At 43.3% G+C, this 21,331-nt stretch overlaps 1 protein-coding gene across 1 annotated transcript in view; it reads left to right on the top strand.

The window, feature by feature from the left end:
* Positions 1-21,331, top strand: part of rpgrip1 (RPGR interacting protein 1) — a 58,126-nt gene that overhangs the window by 10,830 nt on the left and 25,965 nt on the right. Inside the window, exons 8-16 of the mRNA XM_051686813.1 lie at positions 663-768; positions 3,020-3,043; positions 3,237-3,383; positions 3,464-3,537; positions 4,804-5,015; positions 5,548-5,654; positions 11,628-11,678; positions 12,345-12,524; positions 12,635-12,752. Of these exons, the coding sequence (XP_051542773.1) occupies positions 663-768; positions 3,020-3,043; positions 3,237-3,383; positions 3,464-3,537; positions 4,804-5,015; positions 5,548-5,654; positions 11,628-11,678; positions 12,345-12,524; positions 12,635-12,752 (1,019 nt within the window). The remainder of the gene's footprint in view (positions 1-662; positions 769-3,019; positions 3,044-3,236; positions 3,384-3,463; positions 3,538-4,803; positions 5,016-5,547; positions 5,655-11,627; positions 11,679-12,344; positions 12,525-12,634; positions 12,753-21,331) is intronic.

The following is a 21,331-nucleotide window of genomic DNA, read 5'->3' as shown; positions in this document are numbered from 1 at the left end:
TTTACGCTAAGCTAAAATGCTATTTCAAGCCATTTTACATGCACGTTACCAGGCACGATCATATATATATATTTTTTTTTCAAGAAAATTCACGTTAGATCATAATTTATTTTTATCTAGTAAGACCTTTTGATATTAGGGCAAAAATCATATTCTTGATAATAATTTTTGTATTGTTTTCCTGTAAACATATCTAAAAATCCTTAAAACAAGATCAATTTGATTTATCTTGTTTTAGAAACAACACTGCATAAGATATTTAGGTTTTTCAGAGAATGTATTTTTAACATGTGTATTTTGTCTTACTGTACTGGCAGAGTTTTTATAGTCAAAACAAGTGAAAAAATCTACCAGTGCTGAAGAAGTAATCCAAAGTATTTAGAATACGTTACTGACCTCGAGTAATCTAATGGAATACGTAACAAATTAAATTTTACAGCATGTATTCTGTAATCTGTAGTGGAATACATTTCAAAAGTAACCCTCCCAACACTGGAGACTTCTACTTCTACTTCTAATGGATTGTGAAAGAGTACACTTGTTACATTATAACTTATATATATATACATATATATATATATATATATATATATATATATATATATATATATATATATATATATATTATTATTATTTTTTTTTTTTTCAATTCGGATTTACAGGCTCACCATTAAAGATAATGTAGATGTGATCAGACTGCAGAAGCAGCTCTCTGAAAAGAGCGCTGCCCTTCTGGTCATTCAGGAAAAGTTCACTGCTCTTCAGGAGGTGAGCGATAGAACGAAGCTTTGGAACATTTTAAAATATATATTGTTTAAAACTACTTATTTGTGTGTATCCCTTTGCTTTCCATTGTTTTGTGTGTCTGTTGAGAGGGCAAAGTTGTTCCCCTACATGTACTAGTGCAGTGGTCAGGAACCCTGATCATTGGGAACTATGGTACTCCATGTTTTGTATGGCTTCCTTATCTGCCAAACCAAGTTCAGGTCATGAAGCATCACACTAATGAATGATGATCAGGTGTGTTAAATAAGAGAGACATACAAAATATGCAGGACAATGGCTTCTTAGGAAACAGAGTTCCTGACTAGTGCCAGCTCCAGCACTGCCCACTTGATGGCCAATGCTTCCTGCTTTATGGTAGAATAATGTCTCTGTTTGTGGCTCGAGACATGTAGTAAGCACAAAAAACCACAGCACCTGCTAACATAAGAAAAGTACTAAGGTGACCAGATGTTCCAATAAAACCGGTACAATCCAGATTTTATGAACAACGTCCCACTATCTGATGGACTTACAGTTGGGATGCCTTTTGATAATTTGTCTTTAGCTTAAATAAATGTTTTACTGAAATTGCTGTGCTTCATGCTTTTTCAGTCATGAGACAACAGCAGCGAATAATATGAATCATCCCTTCAGTTTCAGTGACTAACTTTCTCCAATCATCTGACTGTGATACCCTTCCCTCCTCCCTTCCACCTCCTCTTACCTCTTTCATTGTCTGAAAAAAGCCCACTGACATGCTAGAAGCCAAAATTCGGGGATTGATGGGTGTTACAGTAGCATCATACAGTACAGGTCAGATAAATCAAATTGCAAATAAAAATATGCGGCTAACGCAATATATACCTCCACTGACATATAGTGAAATCACACCTTTGTACCAACAAGCCATGTGGTGTTCTTGTGTGTTCTTGTGTCATGACATTTTTTGGTATGGTCACCTGGTCCCCCTGGTCCATGTACCTATGCTTTACTTGTGGGAAGTCAAGTGGTTGCTGTATCTTAAGGCAAGGCATGGCACGTTTATTTATATAGCACATTTCATACACAATGGCAATTCAAAGTGCTTTACATATAACTGATAAAGAAAATACAAGATAAAATTAATTTTAAAACCAATTAAGAACAAGAACTACTACTTAATGTAGTATCTACAGGTAATTTATCAGCCCTTTCCGAATGGTGAGCCCTCTTTCACCCAAAAAGTGTCAAAAAGCCAAAGACAGTCCCCCTCAGCTCCTCTGACATTCTCTAGAGCAGGGGCTGACAACCTGCTCCTGGAAGGTTACCTTCCAGCAGAGTTCGGCTCCAACCCTAAACAAACACCTTAACCAGCTAATCAATGTGTTCTGGATTACTTAAAAAAATTACAAACAGGTGTCTTGAAGCTGGGTTGGAACTAAATTCTGCAGGATGGTAGCCCTTTAGCAGCAGGGTTGGCTACCCCTCTCAGAATGAACAAAAGCATCACATTGTCAGATATTGGCAAAGTGATGGTTGGATCATCACAGAATGTTTATTCATTGTTGAAATGTGGCAGGTGCTCTACATAGGCCAAACATGTGGATTAATAGCCAACTGGAATACTAAAGGCCATGCTTCTCCTTTGCTAAAGGGTCAAGCATTATCCAATGTCCCTTGATGACATCCAGAGTAGAGGTAAATGAAGGCCTACCTACATGTTCCATCAACTTGTCCATTTGTGCTCTAAAAGCAGGGAACTGCTGAGTGGGATCAACACATTTTTCCATGAGGCAGACATTGTAGAGCTGCTCCTCCTCCTTTGGCTGGGTTGGCAGGATTCTCATTGTCCTGACTTCAACTTCCCTTTGCTTGCCAGTGATGGTAGTGTTTTGGCAAGAATAAAGTGGATGTAGGTTATGGGGATCCAGCCTCTTTGTATAGGTGCCTTCTGAAGGCAGAGCCAAGCTCACCATGCCACACAGGTCTGGTACCCAACTCCAATTTATTTTAACCATATCTTCTGGCTGGGACTGGATTGTGAAGGATTAGGCACAGACACAAAATGTAATACACTTTTAATACTGCAACATTTAAAATGCTCTTTCATTTTTCTAAACTATTTTTCTATTTTCTTAGTGCTGTAGATCAATTAAAAGTGCACTGTTGTCTGTTGTACTGTTGTAGAACTGTGCACTTTATAAGCAATGCAATTGTATTTTCAAGCTGTGCATTAAAACAGATGATTCTCCTTTTCTTTGGGCTCTTCTTTGAGGCTTATGAGAACCAGCTAGAGGAGGTGAGCATTACCACTATCTTCATATTCAAAACTATCACACAAACATTCAATGACCAGTTCTGAACCAGATTAAGAAAGAATATCTGAGAAAAAACAGTATGCACACAACTAACCTTTACAGAGAAAATGTTGATACTTGCCATAAAATATGTGTGCTACTATGTTTAGTTTTCGCTTGTATGGGTAAATACAGGGCCAAAGGGCTTTAAAGGAGAGTCAAGGCACTCTGCTGGAGAAGGTGGAGGAACTGAGTGATCAGTTGAAGCAGGAGAAGCAGAGAGGATTGACACTGGAGGGCCAGCTCAACACTGCCACACTATCACTGCATGCTCTGGGGGAGGTACTGCTCAGTTGTTACAGTTGCACTTTTGCACTTTATTCAAACATTTCTTGTTTCTTATACTAATGATTGTTGCTTAGCTTCAGGAGAGAGTTTCAGACCTGGAAGGGGAGAGGAGCCTCTTAAAGAAGAGCTATGATTCACTTCTGGAGAGGTCAGTATTTCATATGTTGTAGGCAGGGCCATCCACAGATGGGGGACAACCAGAAATGTTGTCCTGGGCCATAGAATAAAAATTTAATCTTAGAGGAAAAATACAACCTCCGAGATGACTTCTTTGTTTCCACTGGACTAGAATCCATGTTTCTAAGGCTGCTCGCGAAATGGGCTATCAGTCGCACAACTGGAAAAATTGAACACTGTTGAATTGATGCAAAGATGTCTGATGGGAGATTGCTCTTGTCCGTGACTTGGATCGATGTCAGGGTACCAAAACATTCCCGAGCAACAATGTCGTGTTTCCATGTGATCATATTGCCTCTAAAACCATGAACAAAACTAGAAAAAGAAAATACAATACAGACTAGATTAAATGCATGATCACTTGCAACAAGGCTCAACATGGTTTGTGCCAACAATTTTGTTTTTTGTGCTGAAATATTGCAGCGCGTGAAACCATCAAGACATTTAGAAATCATTTACATACTAATGCATTTGCAAAACTGTCAGTTTTCCAATTGAGTCTATGTCATGTTGTTGGACCTGTGCATTTTGCCACTGTATTGGGTCCCTAGTTGGTCTCAGAGACTGTTTAGCCCGAGATGGAGCACTTGTGCTAAATAAATGGGAGAAATTGGAACACTCAATATGGCAGATGTAGAAAATGAAGTGTTGCCTTTCAGGTAAAAGAGACAATCACCTTTTAGATACAGATATCGCTCAATCAGTTAACTCAAGAATGTGCATGCACATTAACTGGTCTAGCCTGTAAAAAATAACTTTTAGCAAGATCTGAGCAAAAGAAGCACAAGTTATGATACCATTGTTGTCAGATTTTAAATACTGCTGATTTGAAATACATTATTTGATTGTAATCTTGACCAAACGTTGTGGGGATTTAAGTCTTTCCCCATTCAAGTAGATAGGAGCTGCACTTTTATGGCACTTGTATGCATAAAAATAAGCTGCCTGGTAGCATTCCCAAGATGGCCACTGCGTGCACTGACTAGCTTTGAAATAGATTTTGTAGATGTCCAATGTAAAATCTGGGTCCTGAAGTAAAATCAGCTGAGAACCACTGCACTATATTATAGCCTTCTTGTCAGACCTGGTGGACCCCATGAATTCAAGTGATGACCCTAATTGTACACTTGTATCTTTTTGACTCCAAAATCATTTTTAAATGAATAGAAAGCATTGCATGATTTCTGTAAATAAAAGCTTTTAAGCTTTAAGTTCATTTCACTGGTTTCCACCATAGCACAATGTCTGCCCAGAGCCATCAAGAAGAACACAAAGATAGGGAGGAGAGAACAAAGGAACCGTTGAGAGAGGAGAGGTGGAGAGAGGAGGTACAGAAGCTTGAAGAAAAACTGGAAGAAGAAAGGAACGTGAGGAAAATGATGGAGCAGGAGAAGGAAAAACTGAGACATGAGAATGAAGAAGTTCAGAAGGAGAAGGAGCGAGATAGAGGTAAGATTCATGCAGACTTTTGACCATAAGCATAAAGTCTGAACCACTTTACAGTTTATTTTGACCAAGAACTACTCACACAGAAAGAGTCTCTCTGACTGGCATATAAAGTAACCACCCAAAATAATATTTGTGTGACATTGAGGGGCATGTAAATCTGAAATCAATGATACAACACACTTGTTACAGTATCAGTCCAAAAGTAAGTATTGAACCATCTCATTGACTCTGCAAGCAGAGCAGAATCAGTTGTGCTTGTCGATATATTGCTTATTGTAAGTCTTCAATACATTTCAAAGATTTGATGCCCTGAACTTTGCAAATTTTGGTAAATCCAGGAACTAGTTCTTCTTCCGAAGTGCTTATGGTACCTTGTACCTTATGAACAAAACCTTGTTTCCCAGTGGACTGAAAAAAGTACACCCTACCTGAGAATCAGAATGGAACTAGAACTGTCTGTGTACATCTACACAATATACTGCATGCCCAGGGTTTTTCATCTCTTTAATAAATGTAATGTGATTTTCTTCAGACATGGTTATGTTCCTTAGAGGAAAACAAGACTGCTTGGAGCAAGAAGTCCTGCAACACCGACAGGAAGTCACATCTTTGCAAGAGAAACTGGACTCAGTTACAAAAGTAAAATTTACTATTTCCTGCTGAAATTTACTTCACAAGAAACTGCCACCAGACATTCAATTTATTAGTGTAGACTTTTTCACCCTAGCGCCATATTTGATTTTTGATGGTAATGAAAATGAGACTGTGAGGGATAGACTTAAGGCCCTAGTATACTGCATACAAAATCAAAGAGCGTATGGGTGTGACGTCATTTTGAACAAAATCTGGCCAAAACGAAGGTGTTTTTAAATGACAGATGCTATTTGCACCTTGGTGCAAATAATGGTATGTGCTATTTACACCCCAGTGCAAATAGTGTCAGAGACTATTTGCACCCATATTTAAATACTAACTTACAGTATATAGGCATCACTGCAGTGTGTTTATTGTGTTTATTAAGAGTCCCACAGACACACTACATTAACCCCTACCCTAAACCTAACCTTAACCTTACCTTAGAAAAAATAACCTTGGTTTTACTACAGTAACCATAGTTTCACCATGGCGTTTTGTAGTAAAATTGTTGTAGCCTAACCACAAAATTAACCATGGTTACTATATTACCACCATATTACACCATATTAGTAACACCATGGTTAATTGCATTAAAACTATGCTTTCTGACAAAAACATGGTTACTACAATATTGCTATAGTAATGCAGTGATGTAATCTACACACAAGCAACACCGAGCCACAGGAGTAAGAAGAAGGGAACAAGTGTAATCGACAGACCCCGCCTCCGGATTAGACCCTTTTCTGGTCTCATCACTGCGATGAAATCAACATTTATATGAATTTTTATTATTGATTATAAATTTTATCATTTATTATGATTATTATAAGTAGTATTGTATGGTTAGAAAAAATGTGGGACAAAAGGCGAACCGTGGTCGCTAGGACAACACTACACATTCACAACGTCTTTACACCCCATGCCACTGCAGCAACACCTCTTGTCTAGTTTGTCGTACATTTCTGTGGTTCTACCAGACTATTGGGGTGAAAATAGCTGCTCTGTGTGACAGATGCTATTTACACCGAACTTTGAGGAGAACTTCCTACCAGCTGCTAAACACCTTCTTCCTGCCATTGGTCCATGTCATCGGTAGGTGTGACCTGCAGCTCCACCTACTTTGAGGCCGATGACTAATTCCCATTTAGTCAGTTAAGATCAGTCAACATGACACACCAGCATGCAGAGTTATTAACAAGATGGTGCAATCTCTCTCTGTGATGAGGAGGAGGGCAGGGCCGGTTCATGACTATGCACGCCCGGCCCCCAATCGGGTTAATCAGTCGAGGAGAGGGATAAATGCAGCCGGATACGGCAGTTCGGGAGAGAGAGAGCCACACGCAGCTGCCGTGTGTGCATTTGTGTGTGTGTCTTTTTATTTAAATTAAATATTACTTTGACTTTTCAGCCGGTTCCTGCCTCCTCCTTTCCCATTTAAGCCCCTGTTACATTGGTGCTGAAACATGGGAAGGATTAGGTTGGTCGCCATGGACACCTCACCGCTGGGCAAAGTCATCTGTGCCTTGGCTAGCATCCAGGTGACTCACCGTCAAGCTGTCCTTGCTCAAGGACGCCGCTTCCAGGAGCTCCTTAAAGCACAGACCAAGGATCGGCAGGCCTTTACGGAGCAGGCTAGCTCCAGGCGGGTTCTCCGCCGCGACCCCGGAGGCAGCGATGAAGCCGCACCTCCTGTTCACAAAGATGGGGCCCCAGGATGATCTGGAGGCATTCGTGAGCCTGTTCGAACAGTCAGCCACCACCTCCGACTGGCCACGTACACAATGGGCCCTCCACCTGCTGCCGCTGCTTTCTGGGGAGGCCCAGCTCACGGCACAGCAGCAACTACCCACTGAGGACTGCCTGGACTATGCAAAGCTGAAGACAGCTGTCTTGCAAAGGGTTGGCCGCACATCGGAACAACATCGCCTGCAGTTCCGCTCCCTCACCCTGAGTGAAGCCGGCCGCCCATTCACATTTGCCCAGCAACTCCGTGATGCCTGCCAAAAGTGGGTGCTAGTTGAGGAAGGCCGCAATGTGGAGGACATCATCGAGCTGATGGTGCTGGAGCAGTTGACCATTCACCTGCCCCGAAAAACTGCGGAATCCAATGGCAAGTCACTTAGGACAAGAAAGAACACTACACCAGTTAATGGCCTGCTTTTATTGGCTGGGCATTCACGGGGATGTGTTCAGATGGTGTGCGGCATGCCGCGAATGTCAGTTGGTGAATCCACCCGTCACTCCAAGAGCGCTGTTGCGCCCGTTACCATTAATTGAGGCCCCCTTCGAAAGAATTGGTATAGACCTCGTCAGGCCATTAGAGTGTTCAGCACACAGACTTCGGTTTGTATTAGTCCTGGTGGATTATGCAACATGATATCTGGAAGCAGTGCATCTACACAACATCTCAGCATGCAGTGTTGCAGAGGCACTCTTCAAAATTATCTCCCGGGTGGGGATCCTGAAGGAGATCCTCACTGATCAAGGCACAACCTTTATGTCACGTACAATGTGCGAACTTTATGAATTGCTGGGAATTAAATCAATCCGCACCATATTTTATCACCCGCAAACTGATGAGCTGGTTGAACGATTTAATTGAACCCTGAAAAATATGATTCGTAAGTTCGTACACGATGACGCTAGAAACTGGGACAAATGACTGGAACCCTTATTGTTTGCATTCAGAGAGGTCCCACAAGCCTCCACGGGTTTTTCCCCCTTCGAGCTCCTGTAAGGACGTCAGACCCACGGGATGCTTGACATCATACAGGAGGTGTGGGAGGAAGGACCTTCAGTAGAGAATGAAATTCAGTATGTCCTTGATCTTCGAGCAAAGCTACACACACTTGGTCGGTTGTCACACGAAAATTTGCTCCAAGCTCAAGAGAGACAAAGCCGGCTCTATAATAGGGGTGCCCAGCTATGGGAATTTGCACTGGGAGACAAAGTACTTGTATCACTACCCACGTCGAGCTCTAAATTACTCGCCAAGTGGCCCTTTGAGGTTACACGGTGAGTCGGGGATCTCGATTATGAGGTTAAACGAATGGATAGAGGCGGAGCACATCAAATTTACCACCTCAACCTCCTTAAATTATGGAGAGAGGCAGTCCCCATGTCCATAGTGACAGTAGTTCTGGAGAAGGTGGAGCTCGGGCCGGAGGTGAAGATCAAAGCCGATCCATTCACCCCGGTCACTTGTGGAGACCACCTCTCACCATCCCAGCTTGCAGGGGTGGCCAAGTTGCAGAAGGAATTTGCGGATGTGTTCTCTCCTCTTCCCGGTCATATGAACCTCATACAACACCATATCGAGACCCAACCGGGAGTGGTAGTGTGGAGTCGGCCGTACCGCTTGCCCAAACACAAGAAAAAGTGATTCGGGACTATTTAGTGGCAATGCTCGAGATGGGGGTAATAGAAGAGTTGCACAGCGATTGGGCCAGCCCAGTTGTTCTTGTACCTAAGAGCAACGGGTCAGTCCGGTTCTGTGTAGATTACCGGAAAATCAACATGGTGTCTAAATTTGACGCATACCCAGTGCCCCGAATTGAAGAACTGCTCAATCGGTTGGGTGCAGCTCAATTTTATTTGACACTGGATTTGACAAAGAGGTATTGGCAGATCCCCTTAACTCCACTATCCTGAGAAAAAATGGCATTTTCCACACAGTTCGGACTACACCAATTCATCACTCTTCCATTCGGTTTGTTCAGGGCTCCAACCACATTCAATGCCTCATGGATAAGAATCTCCGGCCGCACACCGCATACGCCACTGCCTAATTAGATGACATTATTATATAAAGTAACGATTGGCAGAGGCATATGCAGCATCTAAGAGCCGTCCTGAGGTCGCTGAGGCAGGCGGGGCTCATGGCAAACCCAAAAAAGTGAACAATTGGACGGGTGGAAATACGGTATCTGGGCTTCCACTTGGGTCATGGGCAGATATGGCCCCAAATTGATAAGACCGCAGCAATAGCTGCCTGCCCACGACCCAAGACCAAAAAGGAGGTTGAAAGTTTATGGGGCTGGCTGGCTACTCCTGAAGGTTTGTGCCTAGTTTCTCTGATGTCACCAGCCCCTTGACTGATCTCACTAAAAAGGAGGCACCAGATCCAGTCCAGTGGATGGAGGCATGCCAACAGGCTTTTACAAGGGTGAAATCTGCACTCTGTGGCGGGCCGCTTTTACATGCTCCAAACTTCTCTCTCTCCTTCATTTTGCAGACGGATGCATTAGAGAGGAGGTTGGGAGCCGTGCTCTCGCAGGAGGTGGAGGGAGTGGAGCGGCCCATGCTGTACATTAGTCGTAAGCTCTCTTTGAGGTAGACTAAGTACAGCATGATTGAGAAAGAGTGTCTGGCCATCAAATGGGTGGTCCTAACCCTCCGCTATTACCTGCTGGGGTGGGCCTTCATCCTCTGCTTGGATCACGCCCTGCTTCAGTGGCTCCACCGCACGAAGGATACCAACGCACAGATTGCTCGTTGGTACCTGGCCGTTCAAATTTAGGGTGGTCCACAGGCCGGGGCCATAGATGGTTGTGGGGGGGTGGGGGCGGTGGCAGGCTGGACAGTGGGGGTATGTGGAACGGGACGTGTTCGTGTGTCAGTGGGGAGAGAGGAAGCGGTAAGGGTCATCATTTCAGTGATGGCAGAGACAGGCTTGAAAAGGCCAGCGGAGCGCCAGAGAAACAGAGCACACCCCATGTTAACCAGAGCTGAATGCTGCAAAGCTGTTTATTTAGTATTTCTGAGTTTATGTTATCTGTTATCAATGAAGCTGATGAGTATAATCTAAAGTCCTTGAGAAAAGGCAGAAGTGTGTTTGAAAACCTAAGAATAAAAGTCAACTTACATGGACTTCAACGCCGACTCCTGCATCCTCCTTTCCCCCTGTGTGTGTCTTTTTGTTTAAATTAAATATTACTTTGACTGTTCAGCCAGTTCCCGCCTCCTCCTTTCCCATTTTAACCCGTTACATTCGTGTATAGACATTTTCCAAGAGCGTTGTGCGATTTATTTATTTTTTGTTTGTTTTTTTGTTAATTAGTCTACAAAAGTAATCACATCTACTCAAATACTCTTAAGTGGCTCTGTTACACTCTGTTGTTTGATATTCTGCTTCACTTATGTGCCGTCTGCAGCAAATGACATTCACACATTTGGCCAAAGTAATAGATGCCTCTTATCATTATTTTGTCTGTATTCTACTCATTAATAATCTTTTATACACCCATCTTTGCAGTAGTATCAGTGTCATCATAAATTACAATAACAAAGTGCAATCAACACATATCATGGCGTATTAGTGCCATGAATGCAAAATATAAACATGATTAATTACACATTATATTCTGATTAATTACACATTATATACTGTATATACTGTTTATATTAAATTATCATTGAGTAGTTAAAACAGCTTCTTTTACTGATCTTGTTTTTATTCTACTCATAGAATGTGACATTTTAATGTCACAATAGTTAAGGTTTAACATGTAGTCTTTAGCGTCCCCATATTTGTACTTCTAAAGGCCTCCTCCGGTGGTGTGGCAGGTGTCTGAATATTCACAAACAGTATACTGTTGCTCGGCTGTTTCAAACTTCTTTTTGGCTCTGAGCAGAGAACGAAGTAGAACTTCACTGTGAGCATGCCAGGGCCTGTACAGTCTCTTAAATGACATGCACTGCATAAAGCTCCTAGATAACATCTAATTTTCCACAACTCATGTTTTATGGAGTTTTTTGTCTACTGATGTTTTTGAAAATATATATATTTTTTTTTTTGTTCAATGTTTCTTCAGCGGAACAATCCAAAGCACTTTAAACAAATGTACAACCCACTGATGAGACTGCAAGTCTAACCCTCACAGCCTTGTTGTCATTCCTGTCAAAAACTGAAAATAGCACTATTGTGAATAAGGTCCAATTATTTTCTGTTTTTTTTTATTTTTTATTCACTATCAGGAGTTTGATATGAGTGTGGAAGATCTGAGTGAAACTCTGTTGCAGATTAAGGTAAAATGTTTAATCTGTACGTTTAGTAAATGAATAGCTCACACAAAACAGAAATGTTGTAATTTACTCACCCTCATATCATCCCAAATCTGAAGACTTCAATTTCCATAGCTCCAAAAATTAAAATTATTGAATAAATCTTTATTCACTGGAAATCTTCCCTTTCGCTGTAGCCCACAAATGTCATTGCCTAGGTGACATATTCATGTTTGGTTAAGACACACATGAGATGATGTTTGCTGTCAATGAAACCTGCCATTTTTTTATATGCAAATGGAAATTTGATTTGAGTGCTATGTGAGATAAAAAGATTATCAGTGAATAATGACTTAAATTTGGGTTTGTTCCTCACACAAAGCTATCGTACGACTTGTCCATACATTGACAGCTGTTGTCACTATAAACTGTCATTGTATGTCAAAGAGCTACGTGAAGATTCTTCAAAATTTCTATGGGGTTTCATTGAAAAAATAACAGTGCTGTACATGGGTTTGGAATGATATGAGGGTAAATATAAATGATGACCAAATTTGGAGTTGAGTTTTTGGATACTGAGACAAGCAAAAAAAAATTTAAATGATATTTTGTCATTCTATCATTTTGTATCTCTCCATTATTTTCTCTCTACTTTTTCCTTTTTGAACCTCTTCATTCATGTTCTCATAGGCCTTCAGAATGCAGCGTGACACTCAAGAAGTGATGCGCATCTTTAACTCAGATGGAAAGTTAGAAGACACATCTCGGGACTTAACTGCCATTCAGGCCTCATATGCAGAGACTGTTCTAGAACTCCAGAAAACTAGAGACTTATTGTTACTACAGCATCGCCTAAACGCTGACCTCCAGGTACACACACACACACAAAAAAAGTGGTATATTAACTGCTGCATTATGTTTAAGATGACTGGTAGTCTTTCATACACCAAAACAACTGCTACTCCCATTTTATTTTACAGAACGAGATGAAGACAGTTATGGAGAAATCTGAAAGAGAAAGAGAGGAGAATAGAAGGAGGGCTGGTGAGAAAGACAATTTGTTGAAAAGCAGAGGCCTTCAAATCAGCAATTTACAAGGTTAGAAGAGCAATTATTGCAGCATTTATGCTATATGAAGAGACCAGGGCTAGTTGTTACATGGGGAAGGTGTACCAAGGCCTATAGTACTTTCAGTAACTATAAGGTTTTGAGTCAGAATCCAGTTACACAAATGTGTGTTTTCTCTTGCAATTTTTTTATTTATTTCAACCACCTAGCCCAAAACGTCTTGGTTACTCATGTAACCTCTGTTCCCTGATGGAGGGAACGAGATGTTGTGTCGATGTAGTGACACTATGGGTTCGATCTTGAAAGCCCCAATCACCTTTGCTTAAAACAGAAAAGGCCAATGAAAATTGGCGAGTGGAATTTGCATGCCACTCTCCGCCCCGGACATATGGGTATAAAAGGAGATGGCGTGCATCACTCATTCAGATTTATGCTGAGGAGCCGATAGAGAGTCCCGGCCATGTCAGCGGCCGGTCCAGCGCCACGGCAGGAGGGACACAACGTCTCGTTCGCTCCATCAGGGAACAGAGGTTACATCAGTAACCAAGATGTTCCCTGTCTGTCACTCACTCGATGTTGTGTGGTAAGGCACACTAAGGTAAGGTGTCTCCCTAGTCCCGTTAAGGGGGGTGGAGGCACTTACCCAAGGAGGCTACAACTGGTGTCTTAACTGATTGCTGTTAAGCAATGTCCCACCGAGCACTATTCTAGAATAGCGATGGGAAGTGCTCTTCCCTCTCCAGGAAGGAGAGCACTATGGAGACCACATTCTGCCGAAGGGAGATAGCATGTGGAGAATACCTCACATGGACTTACCAACGGGGAAGTTCACATATGGAATGATAGCGCAGGAGGACCCTATCTATAGAGAGGGTATGCAGCACAGTGGCCGAGGCAGAGAAAGCTCTGACGAGGGAAAACACAGGGTTCACCTAAGGGGAACCAAACAGTGGAAACTCATCATATGGGATTACCAAGGGGGAATCACCACGCATGGAGCACTGAGTCCGAGCACACATGCTCACCTGAAAAGGGGAATACCACGAGTACTGGGCCTGGGGTGGCATCACTCCTCCACCGAGTTCGTCACCTGGACAGTGCTAAAGAATTAAAGAGGCATCCGGAGTTCGCCGGAACGGGGAACTGTTGTGGACAAAAAGCGCACATTATCACCTTTAAAAAAGGGGAAAGGCGCAATGCAAGTGGTACACTCAACCGGCTGCCCGGTCTACCTGCTGTTACCGTGAAACACTCGGGTTGAAACTGGGTCTATGCGTAGGTTATAAAACCTCACAAAGGTATTGGGTGTAGCCCAACCCGCAGCTCTGCATATGTCTGCAAGAGAGGCCTCCCTTGCCAGTGCCCAGGAGGATGCAACACCTCTAGTGGAGTGCACCCGGACTCCCAAGGGGCACGGCAAGTCCTGAGACTGGTATGGGAGGAAAATGGCATCCACAATCCAATGGGCTAATCTCTGATTGGAGACAGCTTTCCCCTTCTGCTGTCTTCCAAAACAGACAAAGGGCTGCTCCGAGCATCTAAACCTCTGCATGCGGCCCAGATAGATGCGCAGAGCGTGAACTGGACACAGTAATGACAAGGCCAGGTCTTCCTCCTCTGAAGGGAGCACTTGTAGGTTCACCACCTGGTCCCAAAAAGGAATGGTGGTAACTTTGGGCATGTAACCGGGCCAGGGTCTCAAGATCATGTGAGAGTGTGCCGGCCCGAACTCCAGGCATTCTCTGGTAACAGAGAGCACCTGCAGATCCCCCACCCTCTTGATGGAAGTGAGTGCCATCAGGAGGGCCATCTTCAGGGACAGAGTGCTGAGCTCAGCCTGCTCCAGGGGCTCAAAGGAGGCTCTCTGTAGGGCAGGTAGGACCACAGAGAGATCCCAAGAGGGGATCAGGTGCGGTCTAGGAGGATTCAACCTCCTCACACCTTTGAGGAACCTGTTGATCAGGTCACGCTGTCGTGAGGGTCTCCCCTCCAGTGTATCGTGGTTAGCTGCTATAGCAGCTACGTACACTTTCAGGGTAGAGGGAGACAGCCATCTCTCCAGCCCTTCCTGAAGGAAAGACAGCACAGACCCAACGGTGCATCTCTGTGGGTCTTCCCCACGGGAAGAGCACCAGTTAGCGAAAAGATGCCACTTCAAGGCATACAGCCGCCTCGTAGAGGGGGCCCTGGCCTGATTGATCGTGTCTACCACCGCTGGCGGAAGACCTGCTAGGTCTTCCACGTCCCGTCCAGGAGCCAGACATGGAGATTCCAGAGGTCCAGCCGCAGGTGCTGGAGCGTGTCCTGCCCCTGAGTGAGGAGGTCCTGCCTCAGGGGAATGCACCTGGGAGGTGCAACTGTAAGGAGCATCAGATCCAAGAACCAAGTCCAGTTGGGCCAGTACGGCGCAACGAACAGGACTTGCTGCTTGTCCTCCCTGACTTTGCACAGAATCTATTAATTGAGAATGCAAATGCTCTTCTCCCTCAGCGGGGCCAGGGCAGCCTATGTGACCTTGGTAAAGACGTGAGGAGACAGGGACAGACCGAAGGGGAGGACCTTGTACTGGTATGCTCATCCCTCAAAGGCAAACCGAAGAAAGGGTCTGTGTCGAGGAAGGATCGATACGTGAAAGTACGCGTCCTTCAGGTTGATGGCCGCGAACCAATCCTGATGTCGTACTGATGCCAGGATGCGCTTCTGCGTTAACATCCTAAACGGAAGCCTGTGTAAGGCGTTGTTCAGGGCACGCAGGTCCAAGATTGGGCGCGACCCTCCCCCTCTCTTGGGCATGATAAAATAAGGGCTGTAGAAGCCTACGGAGATGGACTCTATTGCTCCCTTCGCCAAAAGGGTGTCAACTTCAGCCCAGAGGATGGAGGCACCCTCACCCTGCACCATAGTGGAGAGGATGCCACTGAACCGGGGCGGACGTTTGGCGAACTGGATCATGTAACCGAGGCGAATCATCCTGATGAGCCACCATGAGGAGCTGGAGAGCTCTAACCAGGCCTCCAGTCTCTGTGACAGTGGCACCAGGGGGACAACTGGACTTACCGTGCCCAGGCAGGGTGGTTCACGGCAAGGCAGAGCAGGAGCCCCACCTGGAAGACAGCCCAGGGGGGACGTGCTGCTCCGCAAGCCCGCAACGGTGGCCGATGACTGGGGTGGGCGAGCGGCCCCAGAGACCAGCACACTTACCTGTTCACCAACTGTCTCTTGGAGAAAGAGGGAATGGGAAGTACCCGTGTTCGCCTGATTGACCGGAAAGACTTCCAGCGCCTGGCCGTTGCGAGTGCACTGGCCCAGGGAATGAGGAAACTGCTCTTTTATTGACCATGTGGGTGCCGAGTGCCCTCTACTCACCACGCACTGGCCCAGGGGCGATGATGGAGAGATGCCAGGAGTAGTCACCTCATCCCTGGGCAGGCCATGTCAGGACCGCCTTGAAGCCCGTCTGGGGTTCTTGGGGGCCGGCTGACAGGTAGGTGGAGCCGACTTCCCGCGGGAGGATCTTTTTCTCTGAGGCCGGCGTGCGGGCTCCGATGGTACAGGAGCCGGGGCCGGCACTGTAGGGGAACGGCTCTGGCGAGAAGCAGATGAGGTGCAGGACCTCGGTGGCCTGAAGGTGGCCGGGTCGTGCCATGGCAGGATGTGTTTAATTGTCTCGGTCTGCTTCCTCTCTGTCGAGAACTGTTGGGTGAAATCCTCAACGGTGTCTCCAAAAAGCCCCCCTTGGGAGATGGGTGCATCAAGAAAACTGACATTCTCGGTGTCTCGCATCTCCGTAAGGTTGAGACACAGGTGCCACTCTTGGACCAGAAGCGTGGACATCGTCCGGCCCAGGGCGCGTGCCGTGACCTTCGTCGCACGTAAGGCAAGGCCGGTCGCAGTGCGCAGTTCCTGCATCAGCCCTGGGTCGGTCATACCCTCGTGCAGATCTTTTAGTGCCTTGGCCTGGTTGATTGATTGATTGCTTTATTAGACAAGATATTAAAAAAAATTGTATAAGGATAGATCATGCAACATTTTAAAACTGTCAAGTATAATATACACAAAAAAGCCAAAGGCTTATTTCCATTGTGGTCCTCTGTGTTTCCAAAATGGAAGAAACAGATCATTTATGGAGAGAAATCACCCTCAAGTTCAGCATCTCTACATCACCTTTAAATTAATGATAAAATAAAAACAATTAAAAAATTTTAACTTCCTTTCTAAAAACACTTTCAACTTTTATCTGCTTTATGCAACATGGTAAATCATTCCAGGCTATAGAACTAGTATATAAAAAATAATTCTTCCCCATTAAACTCTTAAATATACAAGGATAAATTTCAGTGCTTCTCTCCCTTGTAGAATGAATATGCACATCTCTCACAAATACATAATACTCTGTCAGGTACCTTGGAACACTTTTCTTTATTATTTTAAACGCCAACACCAGTTTAAGAAAAGTTACCCTTTTTTTCAACTTTTAAAAAACCAAGTTCCCTAAAATGATCATTGTTCAGATGCAACTGTGGATGTACTTCCAATATAACCCTGCATAACTTATTTTGAGCAGTCTGCAATTTTTTTTTTGGTTCGTTTTGTACTACCACTAAACCAAAATGTTGTAGTATAATCATAGTGTGACTGCACTAATGCTTCAGCTGACATTTTTAATGTTTGAGCATCTAAAAAAGCCGCCTGTCTTGCTAAAAAATTTATCCTATTACATATTTTTGAATGAACTAAAGCAGCCATATTTTCTCCTGTCAATTTATTATCTAACACACATCCCAGGTACTCAACTTCTTGTTTAGGTGTAATGATCATATCTCCAACCTTTACATCTAATCTGGAGCTTTTTTTAAATTTAGCAGCCAAACCAAATAATATAGCTTCAGTTTTCCCCAAGTGTAAAGAAAGCTTATTATGAATAAACCATATGGAGACCCTTTCAATCTCTCTACTTAACTCAGTTTCAACATTTTCTTTCCTCTCATGAGAAACAATTATTACTGCATCATCTGCATATAAAAAAAGTTTGTTAGAACAGACCATTTTTAAATAATTAATATACAATAAAAAAATAATGGACCTAAAACACTCCCCTGTGGAACTCCACATGAAATGGGCAAACAATCAGAAACCATCCCATTTAAATCCACTATTTGAAAACCTATTTACAAGGTAAGACTTGATCCATTCACAGGCCTTATCACTAAACCCCTTTGCTTTTACTTTTTGAAGCAGAATACTGTGATCAATTCTGTCAAATGCCTTTTGCAAATCCAGCAACACCAACCCACTTAATTTACCTTTATCCATTTATTTTCTTATATGATCTGTTAAAAACTATATTATTGTCTCTGTAGAGTGCATCCTCCTAAAACCATACTGGAATTCATTCAGTATATTAAAATTAGAGATATAATCTTCAACCTGATCATATATAATCTTTTCCATCACTTTTGATAACGCACTCAGGATTGAAACTGGCCTATAATTATTACACTCTAACCTACTACCTTTCTTGAAAATGGGAATAACTCTTGCTTGTTTAAATTCCCCAGGAACCTTACCTTGTGTAATTGAAAGATTTATAATATGAGTAACCACAGGGGTAATAACTTTAGCTGAATCCTTAATAAACTTCACTGGAATATTATTAAACCCTGTCGCTTTACTACTTTTGAGTTCTCTTAACTTTTTAAAAACATTACTCTCATTTACTTTAATAAACGAAAAACCACCCGGAATAACAACACATTTTGCAGAATACTCCTTGACATCATTAAAAATCCCAGTTCTGCTGGAAGCTCATTAACCAGTTTTTCAGCAACAGTAGTTAAATAAATCTATTAAAATAATCTGCTACCTTCTTCGGATCAGACATCTATCTTCCATCTACATTGAGACTTATTCTAGAACATTTAACCTTGGTCTTTTACCTATGCCTTAAATCACTCAGTACTCTCCATAGTTTTTGAGTATCCTGTTTCATTTCACTAATCTTGTCCTTAAAAAAAGTTTCTTTAGCCTCTTTTATCTTATCTCTTACCTCATTTCTTTTATATTTAAATTGCACAAAATTATAATCATTTCTTTCCCTTTTAAATACCTTAAAACTATCATTACGTTCCCTAATTACCTTTAAAATACTATCTGTCATCCAAGGTTCAGTCCTTTGCTTTATTCTTATCTCTTTATAGGGTGCCACTTTATTCAACCCATCCCAGACCATCTCCACATCTTCACACTGCATCACCTCAGTCCATTTGACCTAACTGAGTTCTTCTATAAAAATGTCTGGACTGTATTTCTTGGGAGATCTTATTTTTGCTGTATTATGATGCCTTAAAGACTCTCTCCTTAATTTTCTAATTAAATAAACTATACAGTGATCACTAATCCCAGCCTCCAAGACACCACTTCTACATATCTTAGAATTATCCGATACCAATATAACATCAATGAGAGTTTTGGTTTTAAGAGTGATCCTAGTTCGGTCCAAAATGATCTGATTCAGTGCGTATGATTTACAAAAAGAACTAAAATGTTTAAAAATTGGAGTATTATTTTTTTTCATATCAGTATTTAGATCCCCAAGAATTATTGTCTCTTGACCTATATTATAATTTGAACCACTTAAAGTCTCTTACAGTCTCTCATAAAAATCATACTGATCAGGTGAACGATAACAAACACCCACTAAAATCGGTTTACTCTTAGGTAGAAAAATATCCAACCAAACCGCTTCTACAGCAGCACTGACCAAGTCTTTTCTCTCCTTAAACATCAGATCTGATCTAATGTATATACATGCTCCTCCTCCTTTACGATTCCGGTCTCTCCTTAACAAGCAATAGTTGGCTATATCTATCTCTGCGTCCATGATTGAGCAATCCAGCCATGTTTCAATACAGCTAAACAGAGTCACATTCGAATCTTGACATAAATGCTGTATTTCACTTATCTTTAGAAGCAGACTCCTAACGTTGAGGTGGACCATGTGCAGCCCCTTCGAAGCACCAATGGATCTCATTCTGTTAACTTCCGATCCCGTTTGATCGCGTAATAACTGAGGGTCTTCCTCAGCAGCCCCAGCTCCTGTACTCCTCTGTGTCCTCAATGTCCCGCCAGCTTTCACAGATGTAGAAAAAATGTCCTCCATCCCATTTTCCATTCAAATTAAGTCTCTTGACTCATAACAAGGAAGTATTTCACTCCACTGGTCCGCTATAGAACTCCATTCCACCGCAATTTCCGAACGCCAACATTGCTCCATAGTCAACACATGAATTTTCATGACAGAATCACCCATACTAATGCCCTCAAATTCACTCAAAACAGGCCCGGGACATTGATGTATGTCTCCTGACACAAGGAGACACATCATTATAGATCTCACAGGCATGGCCATGAGTCGCGCTCCGAGCTCAGAAACCAATCATCCAGCTGTGAACACTCAGGGCAGGGTGGAGGGTTCCACTTCAGCCCAATGTTCGCAGCTGCCCGGGCAAGCACGGCTGCCATCTCAGCGTCCGCCTCATCCTGTGCTCTATCGCCCATGGGCAGGAGCTCAGAAGATTCGTCCACTTCCGACAGCAGAAGCCCACCCTCCGATGCTGCGATCGAAAGCTTATCCTTGTCACGAGCCGCAAATGACATATTAAACCCGCCCTGAAGCAGACCGCCTGCATCGCTCAACAGCTTGTCTGGACAAAACGAGCATGTTGGGGGATGGGAGGTCCGCGGGGGTCATGGGAAATGCTCCCATGTCCACATCCAGATCACCCGCGGTGCTTGCCGACCCAGCCGGCTGATCGTCAGCCCAGGACGGACCAGGTTGGGGAGCAGCCGCTGTGGCTCCTTGCTTCACTAAGAAGGAAGTGATCTGCGACCGCAACATTATCATGGGCATGTTCTCGCAATGAGAACACAACCCTTCCACGAAAGCCACCTCGGTGTGCTGGTGCCCCAGACACTCGGGGCAGATTTCATGGGTATCCGGAGGGGAGAGATAACGGCCACATCCAGTAGCGCAAATGCGGAAGGACATCTTTAAAAAGACACCAAGCATTTGCGTGAGCTCTTTTGGAAGGAAAATATACTCTTTCTTGAATATACTCTTTTAGCACCTGCAGACTCAGGCTGCCGAAGCACCCAGGGGAAGCACAGCACTCAACCGTGTGAGGGTGACTGCTGATATGTGCCGTAAAAATCCAGCAGCGTAGCAAGAGGTGAGGGGACGAACACACACACATGCATTCAGCTTCAAAGAAAAAATCTGAATGAGTGATGCATCTTTTATACCCGTATGTCCGGGGCGGAGAGTGCCATGCAAATTTCACTCGCCAATTTTCATTGGCCTTTTCTATTTTAAGGTGATTGGGGCTCTCAAGCTCGAACCCCTAGTGTCACTACATCGACACAACTTCGAGCGAGTGACAGACAGGGAATGGTCTATTTTTTTTCTGGATTCTGTCCTCCAAACTAAAATTCCAATACCATCATATTTTTAACAGCTCTTGGGTAAAAAGTGAACACAATAAAACCACACTTGCAAATATTTAGGGAAGAGTTAACTATGTAATGAAGTTCTGAGGACAAGAATATTTTTC

Source organism: Myxocyprinus asiaticus, chromosome 44, assembly GCF_019703515.2.
Source record: "Myxocyprinus asiaticus isolate MX2 ecotype Aquarium Trade chromosome 44, UBuf_Myxa_2, whole genome shotgun sequence".
NCBI lineage: Eukaryota > Metazoa > Chordata > Actinopteri > Cypriniformes > Catostomidae > Myxocyprinus > Myxocyprinus asiaticus.
Note: the sequence above shows the minus strand (reverse complement) of the source record. Positions and strands in the feature narration are given on the sequence as shown.